The sequence below is a fragment of the Sparus aurata genome, chromosome 12, assembly GCF_900880675.1.
Source record: "Sparus aurata chromosome 12, fSpaAur1.1, whole genome shotgun sequence".
Taxonomy (NCBI): domain Eukaryota; kingdom Metazoa; phylum Chordata; class Actinopteri; order Spariformes; family Sparidae; genus Sparus; species Sparus aurata.
This window is the reverse complement of record NC_044198.1, coordinates 30,059,246-30,082,723: the sequence shown is the minus strand read 5'-3', so window position 1 is coordinate 30,082,723 and position 23,478 is coordinate 30,059,246. Positions and strand designations below refer to the sequence as shown.

At 43.4% G+C, this 23,478-nt stretch overlaps 2 protein-coding genes across 5 annotated transcripts in view; both read right to left on the bottom strand.

The window, feature by feature from the left end:
• The window catches only part of apc (APC regulator of WNT signaling pathway), a 30,481-nt gene extending 19,075 nt beyond the window's left edge, over positions 1 to 11,406 (bottom strand). For 2 of the 4 annotated variants that reach the window (XM_030436596.1, XM_030436598.1), the window contains exon 1: positions 11,158 to 11,406. The gene's annotated coding sequence lies outside the window, so the exon portion shown is untranslated. Of the gene's footprint in view, positions 1 to 1,691; positions 1,800 to 11,157 lie in introns of those variants that run through there. The other 2 variants (XM_030436595.1, XM_030436597.1) reach the window with 1 other exon arrangement.
• A 3,966-nt stretch (positions 11,407 to 15,372) lies between these two features.
• Positions 15,373 to 23,478, bottom strand: part of fer (fer (fps/fes related) tyrosine kinase) — a 30,818-nt gene continuing 22,712 nt past the window's right edge. Inside the window, exons 11-19 of the mRNA XM_030436360.1 lie at positions 22,180 to 22,231; positions 21,352 to 21,700; positions 21,008 to 21,064; positions 20,774 to 20,892; positions 20,319 to 20,413; positions 20,121 to 20,244; positions 19,856 to 20,010; positions 17,158 to 17,280; positions 15,373 to 16,899 (exon numbers count right to left, since the gene is read on the bottom strand). Coding sequence (XP_030292220.1) covers positions 16,763 to 16,899; positions 17,158 to 17,280; positions 19,856 to 20,010; positions 20,121 to 20,244; positions 20,319 to 20,413; positions 20,774 to 20,892; positions 21,008 to 21,064; positions 21,352 to 21,700; positions 22,180 to 22,231 — 1,211 coding nt within the window. The 3' untranslated portion in view covers positions 15,373 to 16,762. The remainder of the gene's footprint in view (positions 16,900 to 17,157; positions 17,281 to 19,855; positions 20,011 to 20,120; positions 20,245 to 20,318; positions 20,414 to 20,773; positions 20,893 to 21,007; positions 21,065 to 21,351; positions 21,701 to 22,179; positions 22,232 to 23,478) is intronic.

Genomic DNA, 23,478 nt, shown 5'->3' with positions numbered 1-23,478 from the left:
CTAAACAACAAATTGTAAACTCACCATGGTGAGTGTGGTACAACCAAGGGCTGTAGTTATGGTTATTAAGCCATTCGGGATCCCAGTCGGATGTTCTGTGTTTAGCTGTAATTTTTTTTGCTGGGTCAACGTTACCAGTCGGTCCGGGCCCGCGGTCACCCTTCGGACGGGGTTTGGCAGTCGGACCGGCGTCAACCGCCGGACAGGGGTCGGCAGTCGGACCGGCGTCAGGGGCAGTAACGGTCCTCGAGCAGCCCCCCTCTCCACTGCAATCTGCCCCCCTTTCTTCCGTCTCACCTGCACCTGTCATTTTTTCTGGAGTTGCCTCTGTTACTCTCCCTTCATCTATTTTCCTTGGCTCCGGAGTCTGGCAGAAACATTTCTTTATATTAAGTTGTCTGTCACCTGCGATATTTTGTCTTTTCTTCGGCGGCGCCATAGTTGGTTAGCTTACAAACCTTAAACATCCCAGAATATATGCCCGCGCTCTCAGCAGCGGTACTCGCATCGTTACTAGGCAACGAAGCAGGTTGACTCGCATTGCGCTGCACAGAGGCGCTCCTAATGTAAATGATTATTGATTTATGAATGAATTGATAGGTGGCTTATTTTTGGCGTACTGATTTTTTTTTTGGCCTGGGGGCAGGTCTCCTTGGCCTGGCGGCCCGCCAGGCCGGTACAATGGTAGGGGAAACACTGATGGATGTTTGTGTCTAAACTTGTTTTCGCTCGGATCTCTTTTCACCGTGAGGATTTATATTGTGATCATATAATCACAGCTAGAACAATTTGTTACTTCATGAAAACGACAACTGAGAAAGATAATCAGGACCCTAATCAGAGAAACAATCACTGGTTTCAGATAGTTTTCGCCTTCGGAATCTTACTCTCTTTGTGAAGTGACAAAAACACGGCATGAAGACGTCACAGTCATAAACTCAATTTCATCTGCTGCAGTACTACTACAGTACTACTACAGTACTACAGTACTACAGCAGTACTACTACGGTACAACTACAGTAATACAGTACTACAGCAGTACTGCAGTACTACTAGGGTACAACTACAGTAATACAGTACTACAGCAGTACTACTACAGTAATGGTACTACAGCAGTACTGCAGTACTAAAAGTACACACATCCTCACGTCTTCCTGTTTCACAGTCTCTGCATCATCAATCATTAATCATATTGTGATCCCTGATCAATACAGTGATCAGTCTGATATTCAGCTGACAGAATCCACCCTCTGCTCTCATCTTCTTTATTTTTTGATTTCATCCATCTGCCTTCATCCACCATCACCAGTCGGCCATTTTCTCTCCCTCCTCTCTCCTCTCTCCATCAACCCCGAGCACCCCCCCACCCCCTCCCTCTTCATCTCTCTCCCTCTCCCTCTCCCCTCCTCTCTCCCACTCTCTCCATCACAGGAAACAAAATGATTTAATGCAGAGGAGGAAAAAGCGAGAAGAGGAAAACAGACAATGAAGGAAGAAAAAGACGACCTCCATCCTCCAGTCTCCCTCCTCCTCCTCCCTTCATCCTCCCCCTCATCCCCCTCTCCTCTCCCCCTTCCTGTCGCTCAGTAATGTGACACAGAATAAAAACAGAGACAGAAGACGGAGAATGGATAAAGGATAAAGAAAGGATGAATAGATTGTGGATAAAGAAAGAGAAAATGGCAGCTCACCCCATCGCTGTAGCCTCCATCACCCTCCCTCTCTCTCTCTGTGTGTCTGACAGAGAGCAGTCAGCTGGGCGAACAAGCAGCCAATCAGGAGGCAGAGACAGAGAGAGGGGGAGGGGAGGGGGAGGAGGAGGATGAGGGAGGGGGACCTACTTTTCCCCCCTCCTACTCCTCCCAGCATGCTTTGCAGCTGCTACTGCAGGCAGACTGACCAGGTTACTGACACACACACACACACACACACACACAGAGTTCTACATGTCTGAAAAAATACAAATCATCACAATATTAACGTGATATAAAAACTAAATGTTAGGATACAATTTAATGTTAGCATAAATACTAAAGTATGCTCAAGAAAACTTTTGACACAACAAAACTGATAGAAAATAATGTTAGCATTAATAATGTTAACCTTGATAAATAATATCAGCATTAATAATGTTAGCCTTAAAGAAGGGTCAACATAAATTCTAAATGCATAGATGCTACTTTTCTAATTGAAGTGGCAGAACTCATGTTAGTTTATGAAAAACAATGTAAAAGTATTAACAAATAATGATGCATATGAAAAATAATAAAGGGTGAAACACTGCATCTCTCTATTCAGTGTGAATGTCTCTCTCTCTCTATTCAGTGTGAATGTCTCTCTCTCTCTCTCTCTCTATTCAGTGTGAATGTCTCTCTCTCTCTCTCTCTCTCTATTCAGTGTGAATGTCTCTCTCTCTCTCTCTCTCTATTCAGTGTGAATGTCTCTCTCTCTCTCTCTCTCTCTATTCAGTGTGAATGTCTCTCTCTCTCTCTCTCTCTCTCTATTCAGTGTGAATGTCTCTCTCTCTCTCTCTCTCTATTCAGTGTGAATGCTCTCTCTCTTCTCTCTCTAATTCAGTGTGAATGTCTCTCTCTCTCTATTCAGTGTGAATGTCTCTCTCTCTATTCAGTGTGAATGTCTCTCTCTCTCTATTCAGTGTGAATGTCTCTCTCTCTCTCTCTCTCTATTCAGTGTGAATGTCTCTCTCTCTCTCTCTCTCTCTCTCTCTCTCTCTCTATTCAGTGTGAATGTCTCTCGCCCTGCACAATAGTAGAGACTTATTAAAACAGTCACATCCTCATTGAGCAGTGGGCCAATCCCACATCAGCATTTACAGCTAACGCAAACCCACATACAGTTTACTGAGCTATACAATTAATCAACTTTTATCAAAACACAACATATTCATTTTCTGTCTAATAAATAAACCAATCAATGATCAATAAATCTTTATCTGTATAATCTGCATTGTTTTTCCTCCATAAAAAGAAAATTAATGGGTTTGATTTATGATCAGGTGGAGTCATTTCACACTCAGTAGCCCTTTTCACACAGCGATGCCGCATTATCTCCGGAGCGGTGGTTCGCCAATTCTCCGCCGATGGTGATTCACACAGAGCGAAGCATCTCCACCTTAAAGACGAACCGCTGTGTAATTGACACAGAAAGCCGGCATGCGGCTCCTAAAGAGGCGTGACGGTACACATCGTGATGATGACGTCGGTGTGTTTTCAAGGTGTTTCCCAGGTGTCCTCCTGTCAATCTAAACCTGCTGACAGTTTATAATCATATGGATTCTGTTAGAATGTGTAGTGATTGAGATCCTGACCCACCAAACATCCTGGAAAGAGACAAAGTTACGTTCTTCCTAAATTCCTACGTAAAGTACATAATAACATAATTAAATAATCACAATCAGTAAACTGGAAGCTGACTGACTCTGTCACTTGCGGGGACAGAGTCTGTTCTCTGGGGAAAGTTCACTGAAGTCTGTCTGGAGGGCTGACGGTCACTGTGACAACAGTAACTACAACAACACAAACACCTGGCGTGTTAATATATATAAATAATAATTTATATATTATTGTTTATTGTTTATAGCACACTGTGCACTGTATATATACACTATGTATATATTGGATTCTATTTATGTTATGTACGAAGTGTTTTATTTACGGACCCACTACTGCTGTAACAAAATAATTTCCCAGTCTGGGATCATTAAAGTAATTCTATCTATCTTAAAGGGTTAGGGTTCTGCTGGTGACAAATGCTGTTTTTCAGGCAGAAATGTGATGAGGAGTCGGACAGAAAGGAGGACAGATGGGAAGACAGACAGGAGGAAATATATCTGTGGTACTTTATATCATATAAGTTGCCAAAGACAGTTACAGTTGTTTGGTCCTGTAACGTTGCTTTGTGGGACATTTCTCTGTATTTAGTTGAGTGAAGGACCTGTGCAGTTATCAGACTGTCGGATCAACACATCCTCGATTCGCCCTGCCGGTTTATCCATTCACACTGGTTCAGTTCGCCAATACTCCACCTCTGATTCTACCTCTAGAGGCGGATCAGTGCCGAAGCGAAATTTCACACAGAGGCAGAGGCGGAGAATTGGCGGATCCCCGCATCCAAACAGCAGTGTGAATGGGGCTATTGTGACATCATCTCGTTAGCCTTGGGTCACTGTGACATCATCTCGTTAGCCTCAGTCACTCTGACATCACCACGTTAGTCTCAGGTCACTGGAAGAGGAGGCCATGGGAGGAAACAGGTGGGGCTGGTGGTCAGACCACACATCCCCTGCAGATATTGTTCTGCCTGCGTTGGCTTTTGCTCTGGCTGATAGGTCAGAAGAGACTGAGGGCGGCGGCTTTACTGCACCGAATCAAATCCGTTATTTTCCGACATGTGTTTATCAATCATCTGGACACAATTGAACCCATTTTAGTAAAACTGATGCCAAGAAGTTTTATCACCAGACCTTGTCGTCTGACATCTCCTATGACATCATAGTAACTAATATAGGACACACCCAGAAGGCTATCGACGTGTTAACGAGGCTCATAATCCAGCCATGAAGATGAGATTTTGTTCAGCAAATCCTTAAAGATAAATCCAGACTACTGATCCATTAATCTGTTCTGCTGTTGTTGTTCTTGTCATCAGCGCTAACATGTTCATTCTGTCAGACTGACAAACTCAGTCACATAATTAATATTACCATTAGAACATATACACACTACCACAACTAACTACTACCGCTGCTAACAGCAGCCAGTCACACAGTGACAATGCAGGGGTTCCACAGCAAAAAAACTGAAAATCCTTTTTAATCTCATTAAATGCGCAGGTCAGCCAGATTCCCCCGTGGGATCAGTTGTTTTCTGACTGATGCATGAGCTATTAATCATCATTTATTTTTAATTACCTATATTCGGTTATCCTATTACATTATTATACATGTAGCAATAAAAGGTGAATATCATATGTTATCAATGACTGAACAATCTCTTGCATCTAGGGCTGCACGATATTGGAAAAAACTGACAAAAATACAGGAAATTTCATCAGATGACCTGAATAGCACTTTATGTTATGCTGCATTTCAAAATGATCAGCATTTATATTTCATATGAGCTTGTTCATGCGTGCTTGCGCCCTCCCAGAACTTCCATTCCCCAAGCTGGCTTACTTTCATTTATAAAATTACGTCCATCTAATTTTCCTTCGGGTGCAGGTCGGGCGTCGGTAACAATTTATAGCGGGTCGGAATGTAATTTGTGCTACTGTAGGAAAACAGGTCGGATGCAGCTTTAAGTATGGTGTGTACGGGTGGGTTTTCAAAATAAGACCTGTGCAGGACTCTGCTGTGTGGTACCGACATAAATGGTCAAACAAATTAGTTGTGTTACCTCTCGTTGTGGCAACAGATGCAAGGCACTGTTGCCACAGAACACGTGTTTGGTCAATATCATCCTTCTTGTAGCCAAAATAATTCCAGATGACTGACGTTGCTTTTCTTTTTGGCACCAAGTCTTTGTTTTCGCGATTTTCTCTTGCTCATTTTTCAATGTTGTTACCAGCGACTCACTCCATGTGCAGGGGCGTGGTCTGCTTCAGCACACTGAATAAGAACTAATGTGATTGGTGGATCGCGTGTGTGTCAGGTACTCTTGAAATTAGATGAGTTCATTTGCGTCCTACATCACAGGCCCTGCAATGTAACTATTGCACACACGTACATCACGATGGCGATGCTCAAACGATATATCGTGCAGCCCTACTTGCATCAGTTCTCTTCCCTTGTTTCTCACATGGCTTTTGGACAGTATGCGGTCACTGCACATATTCTTATGTCTCCAGTCAAATGAGTGTTGGAAGACTTTGAAAAACAACAGTTCACCTGACACACACAAGTCGTTCGGGAACTGCTCGGCTCTGTACTGAGGGGTTAATGTCAAGTTTCTCAGTTTTTTTGCCGGTGAAGGATTCCGTGTTTGCGGAAATCATAGGGCCCTACATCTTTGAAGGCCAGAGACGCTGCATCCTTCAAAGGATGCAGCCATTGAATTGGGACACAGCTTGTGACTGAAGCCACAGTGGACGGTAACACATTTTGTAGTGTTCACTCAGTTTAAAACACATCTGGGGGTGCTAACGATCAATAACAAACTGTGGGAGATCATAAGCACAGCAGAACGGGTCAGCACCAGGACCTGTTATTTACCATGGATAAATACTACAAAGGGAAAACAGCAGACATTTCTCTGTATAGCATTAAGTTTCACTTTCACTTCAGTTTGGGCTTGTCTCCCGCTTAAAACAATGTAATGATGCTCATCCTGGTTCTTTCCTGTTATTTTTAATCTGTAGATGATAGAGGTGGTGCGGTTCACAAAATCCACGGTTCGGTTCATATCACTATTTTGTGGTCATGGTTTTCGGTTCGGTATACGTTGATCATAAGGAAAATCAAGGATTAAGGACACGCCCCTACCAATATTCAGCCACTACTGTGTAGTCACTATCAATACAACCGCTGTCCGTAGTGTTTCGTCAATGATTATGGCACACAAAGGGTTACCTGTCGGTCTCTGCTAGAAGTCCCGCCTCTAACCTAAATATCGCTCCCTGATCGGCTGCCGGTTTCTTGCTAACTTACATGTGATTGGCTGTCCCCGCTGTCACTCCTTCTGCTTGTAAAAGCTACATGCAACTTGCTAGTTGGACCGGACGAGAGGCAGTGCATGTTATCTGCAACTGCGAGTGTAAGTTGTCAACATGTTCGGCATTTGTTCTTCCTGGGTCACGTCAGCTAGACGGATTGTAATATCAGTGGTGTCATTTACATTTGTGTCTGTTTGCGTGCGTGTACGTGTGTGCGTGCGTGTGTGCTGTATAGGATTTGAAGGATGTTAAAGAAAAGAAAACTGGATATAAGAGACTTCTTTAGGAGTCAAAGTGTAAGTTACTTCAAGGGTGTATAGGTAGAGGCTCAACAATACAGATATTGAATAAAAGAGAATATTTAATGCCAAAGAGATACACTTTTTTAAAGTTATTTTTAGTTCTTATTTTCATGTATTTGTGTAGAAGTGAGCAACGGTTTAAAAACACAAATGAAGAAACTTTGTGGTGGAAATACAATAAAACCTCACATTCTAGATGATCATGTAATTTTATAATTATAAAATACTAGTGCAGTGCCTGAAGAAAAATGTATTCCTATAGAAAAGTGGGAGGTTAAGTAGCTTTTTCATGGATGGCCAAATGAGGCTGTGTTTGAAGGTGGGACGTCAGGGATATTTAGGTTTGTTGTGAAATCCGATATTCCAGGGTATAATGGGCGTTTTTGACTATTTTTGATTTTGCCATTATATTTCACCTTAAAAATGTTTTGCTTGGTGTCATTATTTTCAGCACAACCTCACATGTGACTGTACAGTTATTTTTTAATTTTGAGAAACTGTATTAACACAATGGACCTAAAATCACAAAAAAAAAACAAAATCCGTGTAGAAAACCCTACTGTGAAAACCACAAATATGTTTAACAAACCATTTTTTATTACTTATAATGCAAATATAAATTGTTGTTTGCTAAATATGTGAATACATTTTAAAAATTTACGAAGTTATATGTAACTATTTACATTTAAATGCAGGCAATGCTCATTCAGCCGTCTCCTAATTGCTTTGACTCATTAAACAAAAAACGACTCCACTACACACTAAACACACTACACCAAACACTACATATCACACTAACTACACACTCCAAACACGCTAAATGTCACAAATCTCTCAACTCTCAGCATCGCTGTCTACACACCGACCGTCGTTGCCTGTCATTCATCCGCCTTCGTCCCTCCCACAACTTCCTGTTTCTCAACAACCAAACTTGCTGCTTGGACACTTTCGTGTCAAAAGCCCGTTTTTACCGTTTCTTCCTGCACCAGACACAAAGCAAACGTGACGGCAATGTTCGCGAAAAAGTGTGGCAGACATTATTTACCCTAAGTCCGGTTTTGGACGTGCCGGTGGGTCCGGCCGTCGACTTGGGAGGTGGGGCGTGTAGGTGGGCTAGCAGCTAGCTACACACGAACATCCACAGATTCTGATTCCACTTTGTTGTCCGCGCGTCTCCGGATCTCCTCAGACCCGAACAGACTCGGTCCGGACTCGTTTAATCTCATTAATCCACAACAGTCAGTTTAGATGCAACGAACAGAACGGGACCGAACGGCCGGCAAAATCCCGGTCCAGCTCGCACCGCTGCAGGTATAAATCTGCTTGTTTCTTCAGGTGGGGGGTCGCGGTGGGCTTTGCAGTGATTGGCTCTGGTGCGCACGTGACTGTGGTGGCTCCGGTGGACAATGCTCGTGGAATTTGTAAAGCATTTATGAAATAATTTATTCACGGTATCATTGCAGTCCAAACAAATGCGAAGTCGCACATCCTTGAACCACGCAGCAGCCATGTTGAAACTCTCAGGTCAGTCTGATCCTGATCCGCAGAGATATTTGAGGAACACACACACACACACAGACAGACAGAGATTCCTTGCTTTTATAGAGAGATAATTAATTAATATTAAGTAATATTAATATTTAGTAAAAGCCTTTTTGCTCAGGCAATAACTGTACCATCAAGCTCTATGATCATTGTATCCCTAATGTATCTGTTCATATGTCATGCATCAACATATTTTTGTAAGGTGACAGACAGCAGAGAGGCTGGAGGAGATGGAGGAGGAGAGGACAGATAAGGTAGAGGAAGAGAGGCTGGAGGAGGTAGAGGAGGAGAAGCTTGAGCAGATGAAGGTAGAGAGGATGGAGGAGGTAGAGGAGGAGAAGCTGCAGGAGATGTAGGAGGAGAAGCTGAAAGAGAGGCTGGAAATTCACAGGTGAGGTTAAAATTTATGATGGATATGTTAGTCATGAGATTCAGCACTGTGACAAATGTTAGTGTGATGATGATCTGAATAGCAATGCTTCACCCATGTGGCTTTAAAACTCTTCGAAGTTGCCTCCTTGTCTTTCATTAGTTGCTTTAACCTATAACATCTGCATGACGTGAAATTATGATTGCTAATGTAAAAAAATGTCAACTTTCAGGCGTGCTGCCTTGGAGCACTTTTGTGTCCCCACCAATCTCAAAATCAAACCTACTCCCTTGTGATACATCATTGTCTTTGGTTAAAAGTAGGTAGGATTCTGGCACTGCAAGAGAGGAGACATTGCTAGTTCCAACATGTTTATTTCAAAGAGAAAAAAGTTATCTTTAACAAATTAAACAATATTATTTAAAAATTCCTCATCGGGTCTCTTCATAAAGGGCGAGAATTACCGTGATGCTTAAGTGTTTGTGGGAGGGGATTTTATATTGTGACTCAGGTGTTTTAAATCATACAAAAAAATCCCGCACCCTCCACCATGGCAAAATGCTGCATATCTTCAGCTATGAAACACCCCACTCCTTTCGTTATGCATGTAGAAGCTGTCCTGTCGATTCTGTCCCTTTCCTCCTTGCGCTGCCAGTTGTCTCACTGGGATGATGTCGTCAGCGATAAGCTGACATGTTAGTCGTGTTAAGGCCCCCACACACCGCCCAGACTCAAACCAACAGCCAACTGTCTTCATTCGACCACTCTGTTGCCTCTTGTCTGACAGAAAAGTTGCACTGAACACACTGCTTCGACGTGCTGCCAGCTCCACAGTAACCGCCAGCTGACAGCCAACCTTCTCAGACTTCACATGTTGAATCGGAGAAGACAACGTCTGCGCAGCTACGAAAGCTTCCAAGCTACCTTCCTGAAAACACCAAACAGATTTGTTCCCAACCTCGTCAGAGTCTCCCCAAACGCTTCAGACATCCAACGGTTGGGCCAGTGTGTTCCTGTCTTCACTGTTAGCATAAACAACACATGTTATGCTTGCACACTGTCAACAACTTTCTTATCACTATCATCGTAGATCACTCTAAATGCAAAGTGGTCCCATAATGCAGACCTATGCAGTGCTGCTGGCGCATCTTCTAGCTACAACTCTTTTCCACTCACCATGTCCACAAACGTCTCCACAACTGACCCAAACATACTCGTTAACTATCTGCTACAGCGCCTCGCTTCTTCTTGTTGTTTACTGGGGGTGGGCATCCAGCTCAGTACCGCTACCTGCTGCTCTGGAGTGTACATGCTTTGCCTCGTTAGTAAATGAGAAAAAGAACCGAAAGAATCGCCTATGAACCGAACGCTACATACGCAAACCGAACCTAGACAGCCAAACCAAACGGTTCTGACCGTTTTCATCCACCGTTCCATCCCTAGTAGATGAGGACAAATGATCACTAGCAGGACAAACATGCTAGTAACAGAACAACAAAGCACGTTTGTCTTTCAGCAAGCTGAGGGTTAAGGCTGACCCAACACGTCACACACACGGACCATGGAGTGACTCCCACACCACTGCACCAACTTGCAGAGTTTCACCGTAATGTCAGATTTGGTGTAAATGCAGCCTTACGGTGACATCACCATCACATGTACCCGTGCCAACGCGTACCTGTAGGAACAAGAACCTGTGCTAACACAGACTGTACCAACACCTACCAACATGGACTGTACCAACAACTGATACAGTCCACACCAACAGGTACTTGTACCAACATGGACTGTACCAACACGTTCCCTCTAACAACATGGACTGTACCAACACCTAACTGTACCTGTATTTTCTGAGTGGGGTTAGTAACAAAGGAGTACCAGTAGATGTAGTTTATGTAGTACTGGTTTTAAAACCCAGCAGTAGTACCTTAACTAGCCTTAACCATACACAGTAGTAGTAGAAGTAGTACGGTAGTACTGTGGTACTGCAGAAGTACACATATACAGTGTATCAGTTACAATAGTAGTAGCTCCGTAGCTAGCTAAACGTTACTGTGCGGCTAACACTGACCCGCGACTTTGCCGCCATTTCCCCAGAATACATTCACACATACCCTCAGTCTGCCGGGTAATCGAACGTCCCCTTCCTCTGTCCGGTCCTGGTAAACCCGGTGACCAACACCAACGAGCTCACAGACCCGTCCAAACAGCGACATCCAACCAAAACAAACGGTTAGCATGTAGCTAAGCTAACTGCACGGCCGTTCTTACCTTCCCGGTTTGGAGAAAAGAGCAAAGTCCGCTTCAGACGGCGGCGGATTCACGGGAACATCACCGGAGAATCACACCGACCCGGGAAACGGTCCGTTAGAGGCGGCGGAGGCCGCTCATGTCTCCGGTCAGACCGGGAAAAGTGGAGTTACCAAAGTCAGGAGAAGTTTAACTCTGAGGCCTTTCTGTTGTGGAGACACTGCTGCTGCGGTCCGCCATCTTGTTTGTGTGTGTGTGTGTGTGTGTGATTGTGTGTGTGTGTGTGATTGTGTGTGTGTGTGTGATTCTGTGTCTGTGTGTGTGTGTCTGTGTGTGATTGTGTGTGTGTGTGTGTGTGTGATTCTGTGTCTGTGTGTGTGTGTGTGTGTGTCAGAGTTAAAGTACAACTCTCTCTGTATTTTAGTAAAAGTACTGCAGTGAACTCTTGGTGATGTTTTCTGTTTCAAAGTTAATTTAGTTTCATTCTCACAAATAACTGAATTTATAATTTATAAAAGTATACACACACAAGTCTGAACAAAGATGAATAAATAAACATGTGGAGATGATCACTGAGGCTCCACCTGAGAGGCTCACCTGAGAGGCTCACCTGAGAGGCTCCACCTGAGAGGCTCACCTGAGAGGCTCACCTGAGAGGCTCCACCTGACCTGAGAGGCTCCACCTGAGAGGCTCACCTGAGAGGCTCCACCTGTGTGCTGACACAAAGCAGCTCCACAGTCAGGACAACTGTTGAAGTCACTAGTTGTCTTCATGTTGAATATTTTGAAAGATTGTGTTGACGTAAGATTGAACTAAATAATTTAAGTAGAACTGAATTAGAATGCCGTTTATGTGACTGGAGAAGTTTGTTTTGTTACAGAATCGCCTCAGTGGAGAGTCTTTACGCGTACAGTATTCCAGCCTTGAGGGAACATGGATTAATTTCTCTGCATCTTTTTAAGGATGACAGGATGTTCCTGATTTTTGCAGGTGGAAGAAGGAAGTCCTTGAAGTGTGCTTTATGTGAGAGTTACAAGACAAATCCTACAGAGGAATATCAGAACCAGAGGTGGGAGAAACATTCTCAGGAGGAAGTTTTTAAAATTTTCATTATGCACCTGAAGAAAAAAAACCTGTCAAAAATAAAGTTGACATTTCCAGATTAAAGTCGACCTTGTGAGACGATATCAAACAGCGCATGTGACCGCCTCAACAAAAGCTCAGCCGCTCCCTGAACTGGACCTGAGGGACCAGAAGAGTCCACTTTATTCTCAACATTTCGACTTTTTTCTTTAAGTGCATCATGAAAAAAAATAAAATTCCTCCTCTCATTTCTTTCCCTCATCCCTGGAACTAATAATCATCATCATCATGTCATCCAGAGGAGCATGACTACAGTGAAGTTAGTTTGAATCCACCCAGGTGTGTCCCATTTGTCCCATTCAGTAATGAGATTGGGTCACTGGGTCACATGACATGGAAGAAAAAAGCCTTTATATTAATACAATATTTTATAAAATAAATACAGAACACACTGACAATCAAAATAAGGAATCAGGTTAGTTTTATTTTGTTCGTCATTATTTTCACTAATATCAAGTCAGCATGAATAAACATTGTTATTGTGTAAATAAAGTTATTGATGGTGGAGGTTCTGCTGGAGGTTCTGCTGGAGGTTCTGGTGGAGGTGTTGATGGAGGTTCTGGGAGGCGGCTGACCGTCCTCCTGCTGCCGAGGCGCTGCTGAGTGTTTTTATGTCCTTAACAAGAGTCGAAGTTTAGCTGACAGATTTGTGCCATCAGGCTTCATGGAGAAGTATAATTGTGTATCATCTGCTTAAGAATGACAATTAATGGATTGTTTTGTAGTGATATTCCCTAAAGGAAGCATATACAGAAGGGGAAAGCTGCCGGACCGGACCGGACCCCATCAGCCCCGCGTGCTGACGGCCTGTGCCAGCCAGCTCTGTGGAGTTCTCCAGCACCTCTTCAACCTGAGCCTCCACCTTCAGAGAGTGCCCGTGCTTTGGAAAACATCCTGCCCCTTTCCAGTGCCCAAAAAGGACGTCCTGCGGCACTGGATGACTACAGGCTGAATGCACTGACCTCTCACATCATGAAGGTCATGGAGAGACTAGTTCAGGCACACCTCAGACCCCCAGTGTGCCCATCACAGGACACCTTCAGTGTGCATATCAGCCCCATGTTGGGGTCAATGATGCAATCCTCTACCTGCTGCAGGAAGCCTACTCCTCCCTGGATAGACCCAACACCTCAGTCCGCATCATGTTCTTTGACTTCTCCAGGGTCTTCAGCACCATCCAGTCCAGACTACTGAAGGCCAAACTGGAGAAAATGCAGGTGGATTCTCCGCTTGTCACACAGGTCGATGACTATCTGACGGGCAGGTGGCAGTATGTGAGATTACAGAACTGTGTGTCGGACTGTCTGATCGGAAACATCTGCGCCTCTCAGGGAACTGTGCTGTCTCCTCTTCACCACCTACACTGCAGACTTTAAGTACCAAACTGAGTCGGGTCATCTGCAGAAATTCTCTGATGACACTGTGGGCATGTAGAGGGCCGGAGGGAGGATGAGTTCAGGGACCTGGTCGGCATTTTTGTTAAGTGGTGTGGAGAGAATCACCTGCAGCTGAATGTGGTAAAGACAAAAGAGAAGGTGGTGGACTTCAGGAGGAACAAGCCCCGCCCTCTCTGGTCTGCATCGGTAGGAAGACGTCAACATGGTGGATACAAACAAACACCTGAGTGTGGTGCTGGACAATAAACAGGAGTGGACTACAAACATGGAGGCAGTCTACAAGAAGGGCCTGCGCCGGCTTCACTTCCTGAGGAGGCTCAGGTCCTTTAATGTCTGCAGCCAGATGCTCCAGATGTTTCATCAGTCTGTTGTTGTGAGCACCATCTTCTTCTTCTGTGGTGTCCTGGGGTGCAGGAATCTAAGCATTCCTGGTACCATCATACTTTATAACTTCACTCCACAACACTCAAATCTTGTGCTTGAAATTATTATTACTGTAGATAAAACTGCACCTTATCCTCTCGCAGCCCATGGTCCACTTACCTTTACTCCACAATACCTCAGCATTTTATTGTATACAGTACTTTATTTTTTGTATATTGTATATAGTACTTTGTTTCTTATTGCTTATATATTTGTCCTTATATTTTGAATGTATTTGTACTTGAATGTACCTGCTGCTATGATCACATTATTTCCCCTCAGGGAGTAATAAAGTCATCTGTCTAACTACTAAGTGGATGTAGCTGCCATCACACAGTTATCCATTTTAAGTTTATTTAATTATTTGATTTAATCCAAGAATAGTTTGTTTTTAATAAAGGGAATATTTTGTCTTGTGTAGCAAGAATATAGATACGGGAATTGTAATATATTCAAAGTGGAACCAATGTTCTGGGTGTGTTGCAGCCGGCTCTCTTTTTTTATTGGCACACCCGCCGCCACAATTGGTTGACCATGATGGGTAGAGCACCTGACAGGTTGACGGAGGACAGGAGAGATGATTTAGAGACTCAAGGTTTTGTTGTTGTGTGTTGATGCACAAACATTTGGATGAAGATTAGATTTATAACCCCTTTGAGTTAAAGCGGCCAATGAGGTAAATAAGTCAGTTTGTTGTTAAGTTATGTGTGTTAACGAGCCGACTATCACTTGAGTTCACTTGGTAGTACCGTGACGATGTGTATTGTTTGATTCAATTTTATTATCTGTGAATTTAGATGAGCATGCTAGTTATCTTTATGTGTCTGTAATATGTATTTAATTGTTATTCTCTATGAGAAGCTCTGTACTATGTGGACTAATTGTATGATTTGTTTATTTTATTGTTCTTACAGCATGAAGAAAGAGCGCCATGTTCGTGATTTGACTGAAGGGAGTTACAGTGGACTTTATTAGTCCAAGCCCAGAACCTTGTGGATTCTGTTAGTACTGGTCTGATGAGCAGAACCAGCTCAGTGCAGTTCCTTTAAATGTTCCAGTTAGTGACAATAAGACTGACAGAGACAAGAGCAGCGATGCACTCTGAAACTTGACTGGTTATCTTCATAGAAACTGATGTCATGTAGAAAGTCACAGCTGATTTGGTTGGATCCCAGTCCATCGATGACATCATTCCTCATACGAATTAGCATTAGCATGTAGCTAGCCAACTTGAGCCTGTTAGCTAGTAGAAATGATGTCACACCTCAGTGATTGTTGGTGTTGTTGGTTTTATTTTTCATAATAAATGCGACGATAGTATTTGTAAAAAGTTTAAACAAATGCAAAAGACAAACAGATGATTAGTGTTTCAAAATGAAAACAAACTGTAAAAACATCTTGGATTTATTTACAGGAACAGTAGGCATCGCGCTGACATCATTAACATTTAAGTTCTGCCCCCAACCAAATCAGGAAGTGATACTGACCAATCAGGATTCACAATTCCTTTACACAGATACGTGTTTTTAAACATATTTATATTAAACTTTTCTCTTTTTAACATTTTCATGTGGTCTGATGTCAGTTCAGTTACCACAACAACCAGGAAACGTATAGAGTAAGTGCTGATGATGTCATTTATTTGTTGTTTTGGAGATGTTTGATTGGATGAAGTTCTTACTTTGGTTTTAAAGTCTTTAAAAAAACAACCTTTTGTTTTTATAAACTTTTACTACTTCCTTTAAAAAAAAATCTGATTATTTTTGTTTGTGAAGGTCTGAGTGGGCGTGGTCTGAGTGATGACTGACAGCTGGATTTTCAGACTAAAGGTCAGTTCTCCTTCAGCTTCACATCAATCCATAAAAAACTTTCATGACACATTCAAATATTAAAATAAATAAAAATAATACAGACTTGATGTTAGTGTTGAAAGCTGATTGTTCCTCAGCAGTGGAAACGTTTAGGGTTCAAGCTGTTGCCACAGTTACAATAGTGACAGGTGGTTGTGGCGTCAAGTCTGATTGTGTTCAGTGGTCAACACTGATTGGCTGAGCAGCTTGTGTGCACACAGACACACACAGACACACACAAGGCTCAAAGCTGGATATTTGTTTGTTCATTAACTGACTGTAGCTGGTTTGTATTGGACTCTTAGTAAGAAGGAACCGTCCCTACAATCACGCTAAGCTGTTAGACTGTTTGTTCAGTTTCAGTCGCGTTATCCATGCTAACATCTACTTGTTTCCATTGTGCTAAATGAGTTCAAACATCAGCTAAATGCTAACTGTCTGCAGCGATGACTTGATGAATTTAAATGTTGTAGTGTTTGTTTATCAACGGACACGCTCAGTGTGACGCTGTGACAGCATCAGCTCCACGCTCTCCGTCTGTAGTGTAACCACAGATTAAGTGTTTTTATAAGTTTTGTTATTGAAGAGACACACCCACATGGAAACCACGCCCACACAAAGACCACGCCCATCGGCAAAAAAAGTAACTCTTTGCTGGTGATTGATACTGAGGACGCGACTGAACGTTCTTCTTGTGTCTCTCATGAAATGGCCAGGTGGATGATGACATCATCATTTCTTCCTGATGGTGGTGAGGTGGATGATGACATCATCACTTCTTCCTGATGGTGGTGAGGTGGATGATGACATCATCACTTCTTCTTGATGGCGGCGAGGTCTCGCTGAAGCTCAGAGAACTTGGGTCGGTCTTCGGGGTTGTACTGCCAACACCGCTGCATTACTTTGTACACGTCGTCAGGGCAACGCTGAGGACACGCCATCCTGTAACCTAGCAACCAGCAGTAGAGAGAGGGGGAGAAGTTAATGTTTTCATGGTAACTGCATGGTGCATCAACTAACAAAGATTTGATGAGATAAGGATGATCGGCTCACTTTAATTTATTTATTGATCATCTTATTGATTACTGATCAGTACTGAACAGAAGTGATCTGAGCTGTATGAGATGTCCGTTTATCAATTTGATGATGAAGATGATGAGCTGTGGACAGTTTATAGCTCTTCTTCTTCGTCTCTATGTGCATTTACCTTTCTCCACCTGTTCTCGGGCCTGCTGATTGGTCATCCCAGGATAAGGACACACCCCCAGACTGAAGGTCTCCCACAGCAGAATTCCATAACTCCACACATCACTCTCTGAGCTGTAACGCCCTGCAACAGCCAACCACAGAGCAGGAGACATCAGGGACCAATCACAGTAACAGGTGTAGAAAAGGGTTTATACCATCCTATACAATGTTGTTTTCTACAAGTTGTGTCAGCTGTGTGTGTCAGCTGTGTGTGTCAGCTGTGTGTCAGCTGTGTGTCAGCTGTGTGTCAGCTGTGTGTCAGCTGTGTGTGTCAGCTGTGTGTCAGGTGTGTGTCAGGTGTGTGTCAGCTGTGTGTCAGGTGTGTGTCAGGTGTGTGTCAGGTTTAGGGCTGCACCTTACAATACCTTTCCTATTGCTTATTTTTTTATATACTTGATTACTTTCATTTATACTTAATACTTGATTAATATAACACTTTACCCAAAATAACATGTTAAAATATTTCTTCAATCATCAACAAATGAATATGACAATGTCACTGCAGGCCATTATCTAAACTGTAATCTGTGTAATCCTGATATTTATTACATTTGGGTGGAGATAAAAAGTAACTACAAGTAATGGTAACTACTGACCGGCAGGTTGAACCTACTGTAGCAGAGACATGACTGGAGATCATAAGCACAGCAGAACAGGTCAGCACTAGAGATACACCGATCGATCGGCAACCGATCGCAATCGGCCGATAATGCCACTATCGGTTTTGATCGGAGTTCTCAAAATAGATCCAATCAGGCCGATCAGATGACGTTTCAATATAGAGACAGTGCACTGACTGCATGCAGGGTGGGAATTTCACGGTGGCCATGGCCGCTGTTGCCCCGCACTTTGACCTTGATGCAGCGTGGAAAAAATAACTCACCGTACGGCCACAGTGGCCTCTGTGCCCCTGGCCCGGTCAGCGTAGCGAGCTTGCCTTTAATTACAGCCACCTGAGTGCACAGTAGTCACTCACAGTAACTTCAGTGAGTCCGCGGTTCGCGCAGGTGGAGTCTCATCATCACGATGATCTCACGTGAAAGCCTCTCAAACAGCAGCAGCGTCTCAAAACAGAAGAAGGAAACTTACAGCACAGCGAGCGAGCGCAGCCGGTTTGACATGATACGTAACTGACTTATGTGGTAGGATTTAGTCCGGTAAAGTTGGAAATATATTCACAGATTCAAACTTCCCGGATCAATAACTCATAAGTGAAACCTTGTTAAAACACAAACGACGGCTCTTTCCTACAGTAGTGAGGAAGACAACGAGCTACAACCGTATGTTAATCAGAACGAGCGTCTGGACATTAACTCTGGTCTGTATGGTCAGCCAGCTGTGAGACGAGGGCGCAGGGACCGTCTACAAAGTGCAACACTGAAAAGAGAAACTACAAAATATATTCAGTAACTTCACTATTATTCAGAGTGTAGTGCCACCAAAATCATTCCACACATCAGTGGTCTCCTGCTGTTATTCTACATGTTTTTGTTTGGGAAAAATGTGCTTTGCCATAATTTTGGGGAATTTCTATTTGGGAGAAATATTCAATAACACTAATATTCAATGAGGTGTCACAAAAATCACCTCACCCTAACCCTACTTAACAAAAACTACTTTCTAATGTAACTTTAACTTGATTTTGGTATTTAAAAAACGTTTTGATACATAATCCATGTCTTATTATAAATTAGGATGTTATGGTATCAGTCTGAAAGGTAAATCAACACATTTTACTCAGTGGTCTTTGTGCCCTGTCATGTGGACTTGGTGCCCCTGGAAACAAAACTGAAGGCCAAATGGACTTGCTCCTAAAATGATGAAATTCCCTCCCTTGCACATTGCCTCAGCCTGCAATAAACAGTGTGGTCAATTCATGATACTTTCTAATCTCTTATTTTTTATACTTAATAATACAATGTCAATGTTGTGTAAGAAGAATCATTAATTAAATATATGAAAGTTACACAAGACAACAATATAGAAGAATTTATGGATTTGACGCTGTGATCGGTGATCGGCAGATACTGCTTTCTGTGATCGGTGATCGGCAGATACTGCTTTCTGTGATCGGTGATCGGCAGATACTGCTTTCTGTGATCGGTGATCGGCAGATACTGCTTTCTGTGATCGGTGATCGGCAGATACTGCTTTCTGTGATCGGTGATCGGCCCCAAAAATCCTGATCGGTGCATCTCTAGTCAGCACCAGGACGTATTGTTTACCATGGATAAATACTACAGAGGGAACACAGCAGACATTTCTCTGTGTAGCATTAAATTTCACTTTCACTTCAGTTCGGTCTCGTCTCCAGTTTAAAACACAGTAATGATGCTCATCCTGGTTCTTTACTAGCAAGACCAACACGAACAACATAGCAGCTTCATCTTTCAGCAAACTGATCAGTGAGGATTCCCAACACGTCCCACACACGGACCGTGGTGTGACTCTCACACTGCTGCACCAACCTGCAGAATCCAACAGGAGTCCGGCCGCCCCGGGACGCTTCTGCTTCAAGTGCTCGAGCATGGCGGTTTTACTGCTTACGTCAGATGTGTCGATGCACGTTACGAAAATCGGCGTATTTACATGTTAGATTACTTCGATTATGCCGACGCCTCACCCAGCCTTAGTCAGATGTGTTTCAGGTGTGTTACCGTAGTTGAGAGCCTCTGGCGCCGTCCATTTGATGGGAATCTGTTTGAGTCCAGATGAAGAATAAATCCCATCATCCTCCTGACGACTCATCCCAAAATCACTGATCTTCAACACACTGCCCTCTCCAACTAGACAGTTCCTCGCTGCCAGGTCCCTGACACACACACAGGTAAACATAAAAGTGTTGTGTTTTGCGCGGGTGCTTTGTACAGGGTCTGTCGGACACTTCAGTGATCAGGTATTCATTATTGATTGATTATTTACCTGTGGATACAGTTCTTACTCTCCAGGTATGCCATGCCAGCAGCAGCATCGACAGAGAAGCGAACAAGCTGCTTCGTCTTTAACTCGTCTTTCTTCTTTCGCAAAAAGGACAGGAAGTCTCCACCTGACAGACAACGCATAGGGTCACACAAACATATCAAGTACAGAACCAACTGAGCTTCAAGAAGCTCCACCCACCAGGAACCAGCTCCATGACAATGTAGATTGGCTGTCGCTGCGTACAAACACCAATCAGCTTCACGATGTTCGGGTGGTCGTATTGCTTCAGGATCCTGCAGCCAATCAGAGACAGACAGCATGAGACACCGGCCAATTAAAGATAGACTGCAAACACTACACATATTGATGAAGGTTGTCATGGTAACTGAGTGCTGTATCGTAGGAAACTGGACGTGTTTCCGTTTCCTGAAGACTGTTTCCGTTTGTTGAAGCATCCCTCTCCTCCTGCAGACTTCTTCAGTTCAACACAAATTTATCAAGAAGGATATGAAGGATTAAGAATACTCTTCATATCCTTCTTGATTATGACCTGATGATAATATCCTGTTGTTGTTTGATGACATTTATTGACAAACATATTTTTCTCATATTTCATTGATGATGTATTGATTCATGTACTGATCAAAGCTGACCTGGCCTCGGACAGGAAGCGGATCTTCAGCTCCGGAGGTAAATCTTCTTTACACGTTTTGACGGCGACTGGCGTTCTGTCACGCTGCAGCGTCCCTTTAAACACCTCACCAAAGTTACCCTGGCAACCAGCCGACAGCAGCGCATGATGGGACAGAGAGAGAAACAGTAAAAACACTGCTTCAAATGGCCAAAATCAATTACAGGAGGAAACAGGAAATAGGACGTGGGGTCACCTTTCCCAGCAGCTCGCCGAGCACCACGTCCTCGTGGTTCAGGATCCACTTCTTATCCTGCAGAGAGAGAAGAACATGGAGCAGGACATCACTCAACCGTCACAGCTATACATCCAGCTTACAACCAGACAGGTTTATGTGTCTGTGTATTTCACACGTTTACACACAAATGTGCATGTAATCTATAAAATGCATACAATAAGTAGATGTGCGTTGTATCAGTTCCTCATTGGTCAGAACTACAAATAGGTCAGGTGGTTTAATCCTTACCGAAGACATTGATTGATAAATGGATTATATTATGGATTGTGTGGGTGTATATAGATATATATGGTGGTGGTTGCCTTGACGACAGGGTTGAGCAGCACGACTCCAGACTTCTTGGTGATGACCTGTTTGGTGGAGAAATGATGCTCGATGAGCTGAGGGATGGTGGAGAACCCGGTCCCTTCAAAACGGTACTGACTCTGCCGGAGAGAGAGAGAGACAGACAGAGAGAGAGACAGACATACAGACTTTAAGAAAGAATTGAAGAATTCAGATATCATTGTTTTGCAGGAGACTTGGAATAGAGGAGACATGCCCGCTGGTTGTCCTTTAGGATATACAGAAATCATTTTCCCATCAACCAAACTGAGAAGTGGAAGCCAAGGCAGAGATTCAGGAGGGATGTTGATCTGGTACCAGATGAACCTCGCTCACTCAATCCAATTACTCAGAAAAGGAGATTTCTCAATTTGGATCAAAATAAAGAAAGAGGTGGTCTCCACAGACAGAGACATATTGATGTGTACAGCCTATATCCCCCCATCAGAGTCCCCTTACTATAACGAAAACAGCTTCTCCATCCTTGAAGATGAGATCAGCTTCTACCAGACACAAGGAAACGTGCTGATCTGTGGTGACCTTAACGCCACAACAGGCACAGAACCAGATCAGATCAATGCACAGGGAGACAGACATATACCTGGCCAGATCAACATCCCCTCTCCTTCACACCGAAACAGGAACAACTTTGACAAAACCGTCAACAGAAACGGGAGCAACTGCTGCAGTTGTGTCGCACGCTGGGTCTGTACATCGTCAGCGGTCGGCTTCGAGGGGACTCCTTTGGTCTCTACACTCACAGCTCTCCTCTTGGCAACAGCACTGTGGACTACAGTATTACAGACCTGGAGCCCTTCAGTGTAAGAGCATTCACCGTCAGCCCCCTCACACCCTTATCTGATCACAGCAAAATCACCCTATACATTAGGAAGACACCAACTGACCCCCATGTAGCAGAGCCCAGTAAACTCAACCCCTCCAAACAACCTTATAGATGGACAAGTAATAGTAAGGATGACCAGAGAGCCATCGGTCATCCAGCAGTCCAATCCCAGTTAGACCATTTTATCACCACCTCATATCCCCACAGCACCGACGGCCTGAACCAGGCTGTGCGGGATATTAACTCCATATTTGACAGCACAGCATCTCTATCTAATCTGAAAAAATCTGAGTATCAAAGTTCAAACTCAGCTAATGAAAAGTGGTTTGACTCTGACTGCAGGTGTCTGAGAAAAACACTCCAAAAATTATCCAATGAAAAACACCGACAACCTGACGATCATGAGCTCCGCCTCCAGTACTGGGAAACACTGAAATCATATAGAAAAACACTGAGAGCTAAAAAGGAGCAGCATGAACAGCGTCAACTTGAAGAAATCGAGGAGTCCATTGACTCAAACAATTTTTGGAAAAAATGGCATTCATTCAACAAATCAAACAAGGAAGAATTGGCTATTCAAAACGGGGAAATATGGAAGAAACATTTTGAAAATCTATACAGTGCAATCACACTGGATTCAGACCAAAATAATCTGCTCAACAAACTAGAAATCCTTGAATCAATCATTAAAGACAACCAAAATCCTTCAGATTATGAGATCAGTGAAGGGGAGCTGCTGGCTAAGATCCAGGCCCTGCAGCGAGGAAAGCAAGTGGCCCTGATGGCATCTTAAATGAAATGCTTCAGTTTAGCAGCCAGAAAATCAAAACTGCCATGTTGAAATTATTCAATCTGATACTTAACATTGGAAATGTTCCTGACACCTGGAGCCAAGGGCTTATCACTCCAATCTTCAAAAAGTGGAGACAAATATGATCCAAACAGTTACCGAGGCCTATGTGTCAGCAGTAGGGATGGTACCTTCACATTCGACCGATACGATACAGATACTTGGTACCTGCGAATCGGTAGCGGTATGTATCGGTACCTGCGAATCGGTACCGGTATATATCGGTACCTGCGAATCGGTACCGGTATATATCGGTACCTGCGAATCGGTACCGGTATATATCGGTACCTGCGAATCGGTACCGGTATATATCGGTACCTGCGAATCGGTACCGGTATATATCGGTACCTGCGAATCGGTACCGGTTAATCGTCTGCGAATCGGTACCGGTTATATCGGTACCTGCGAATC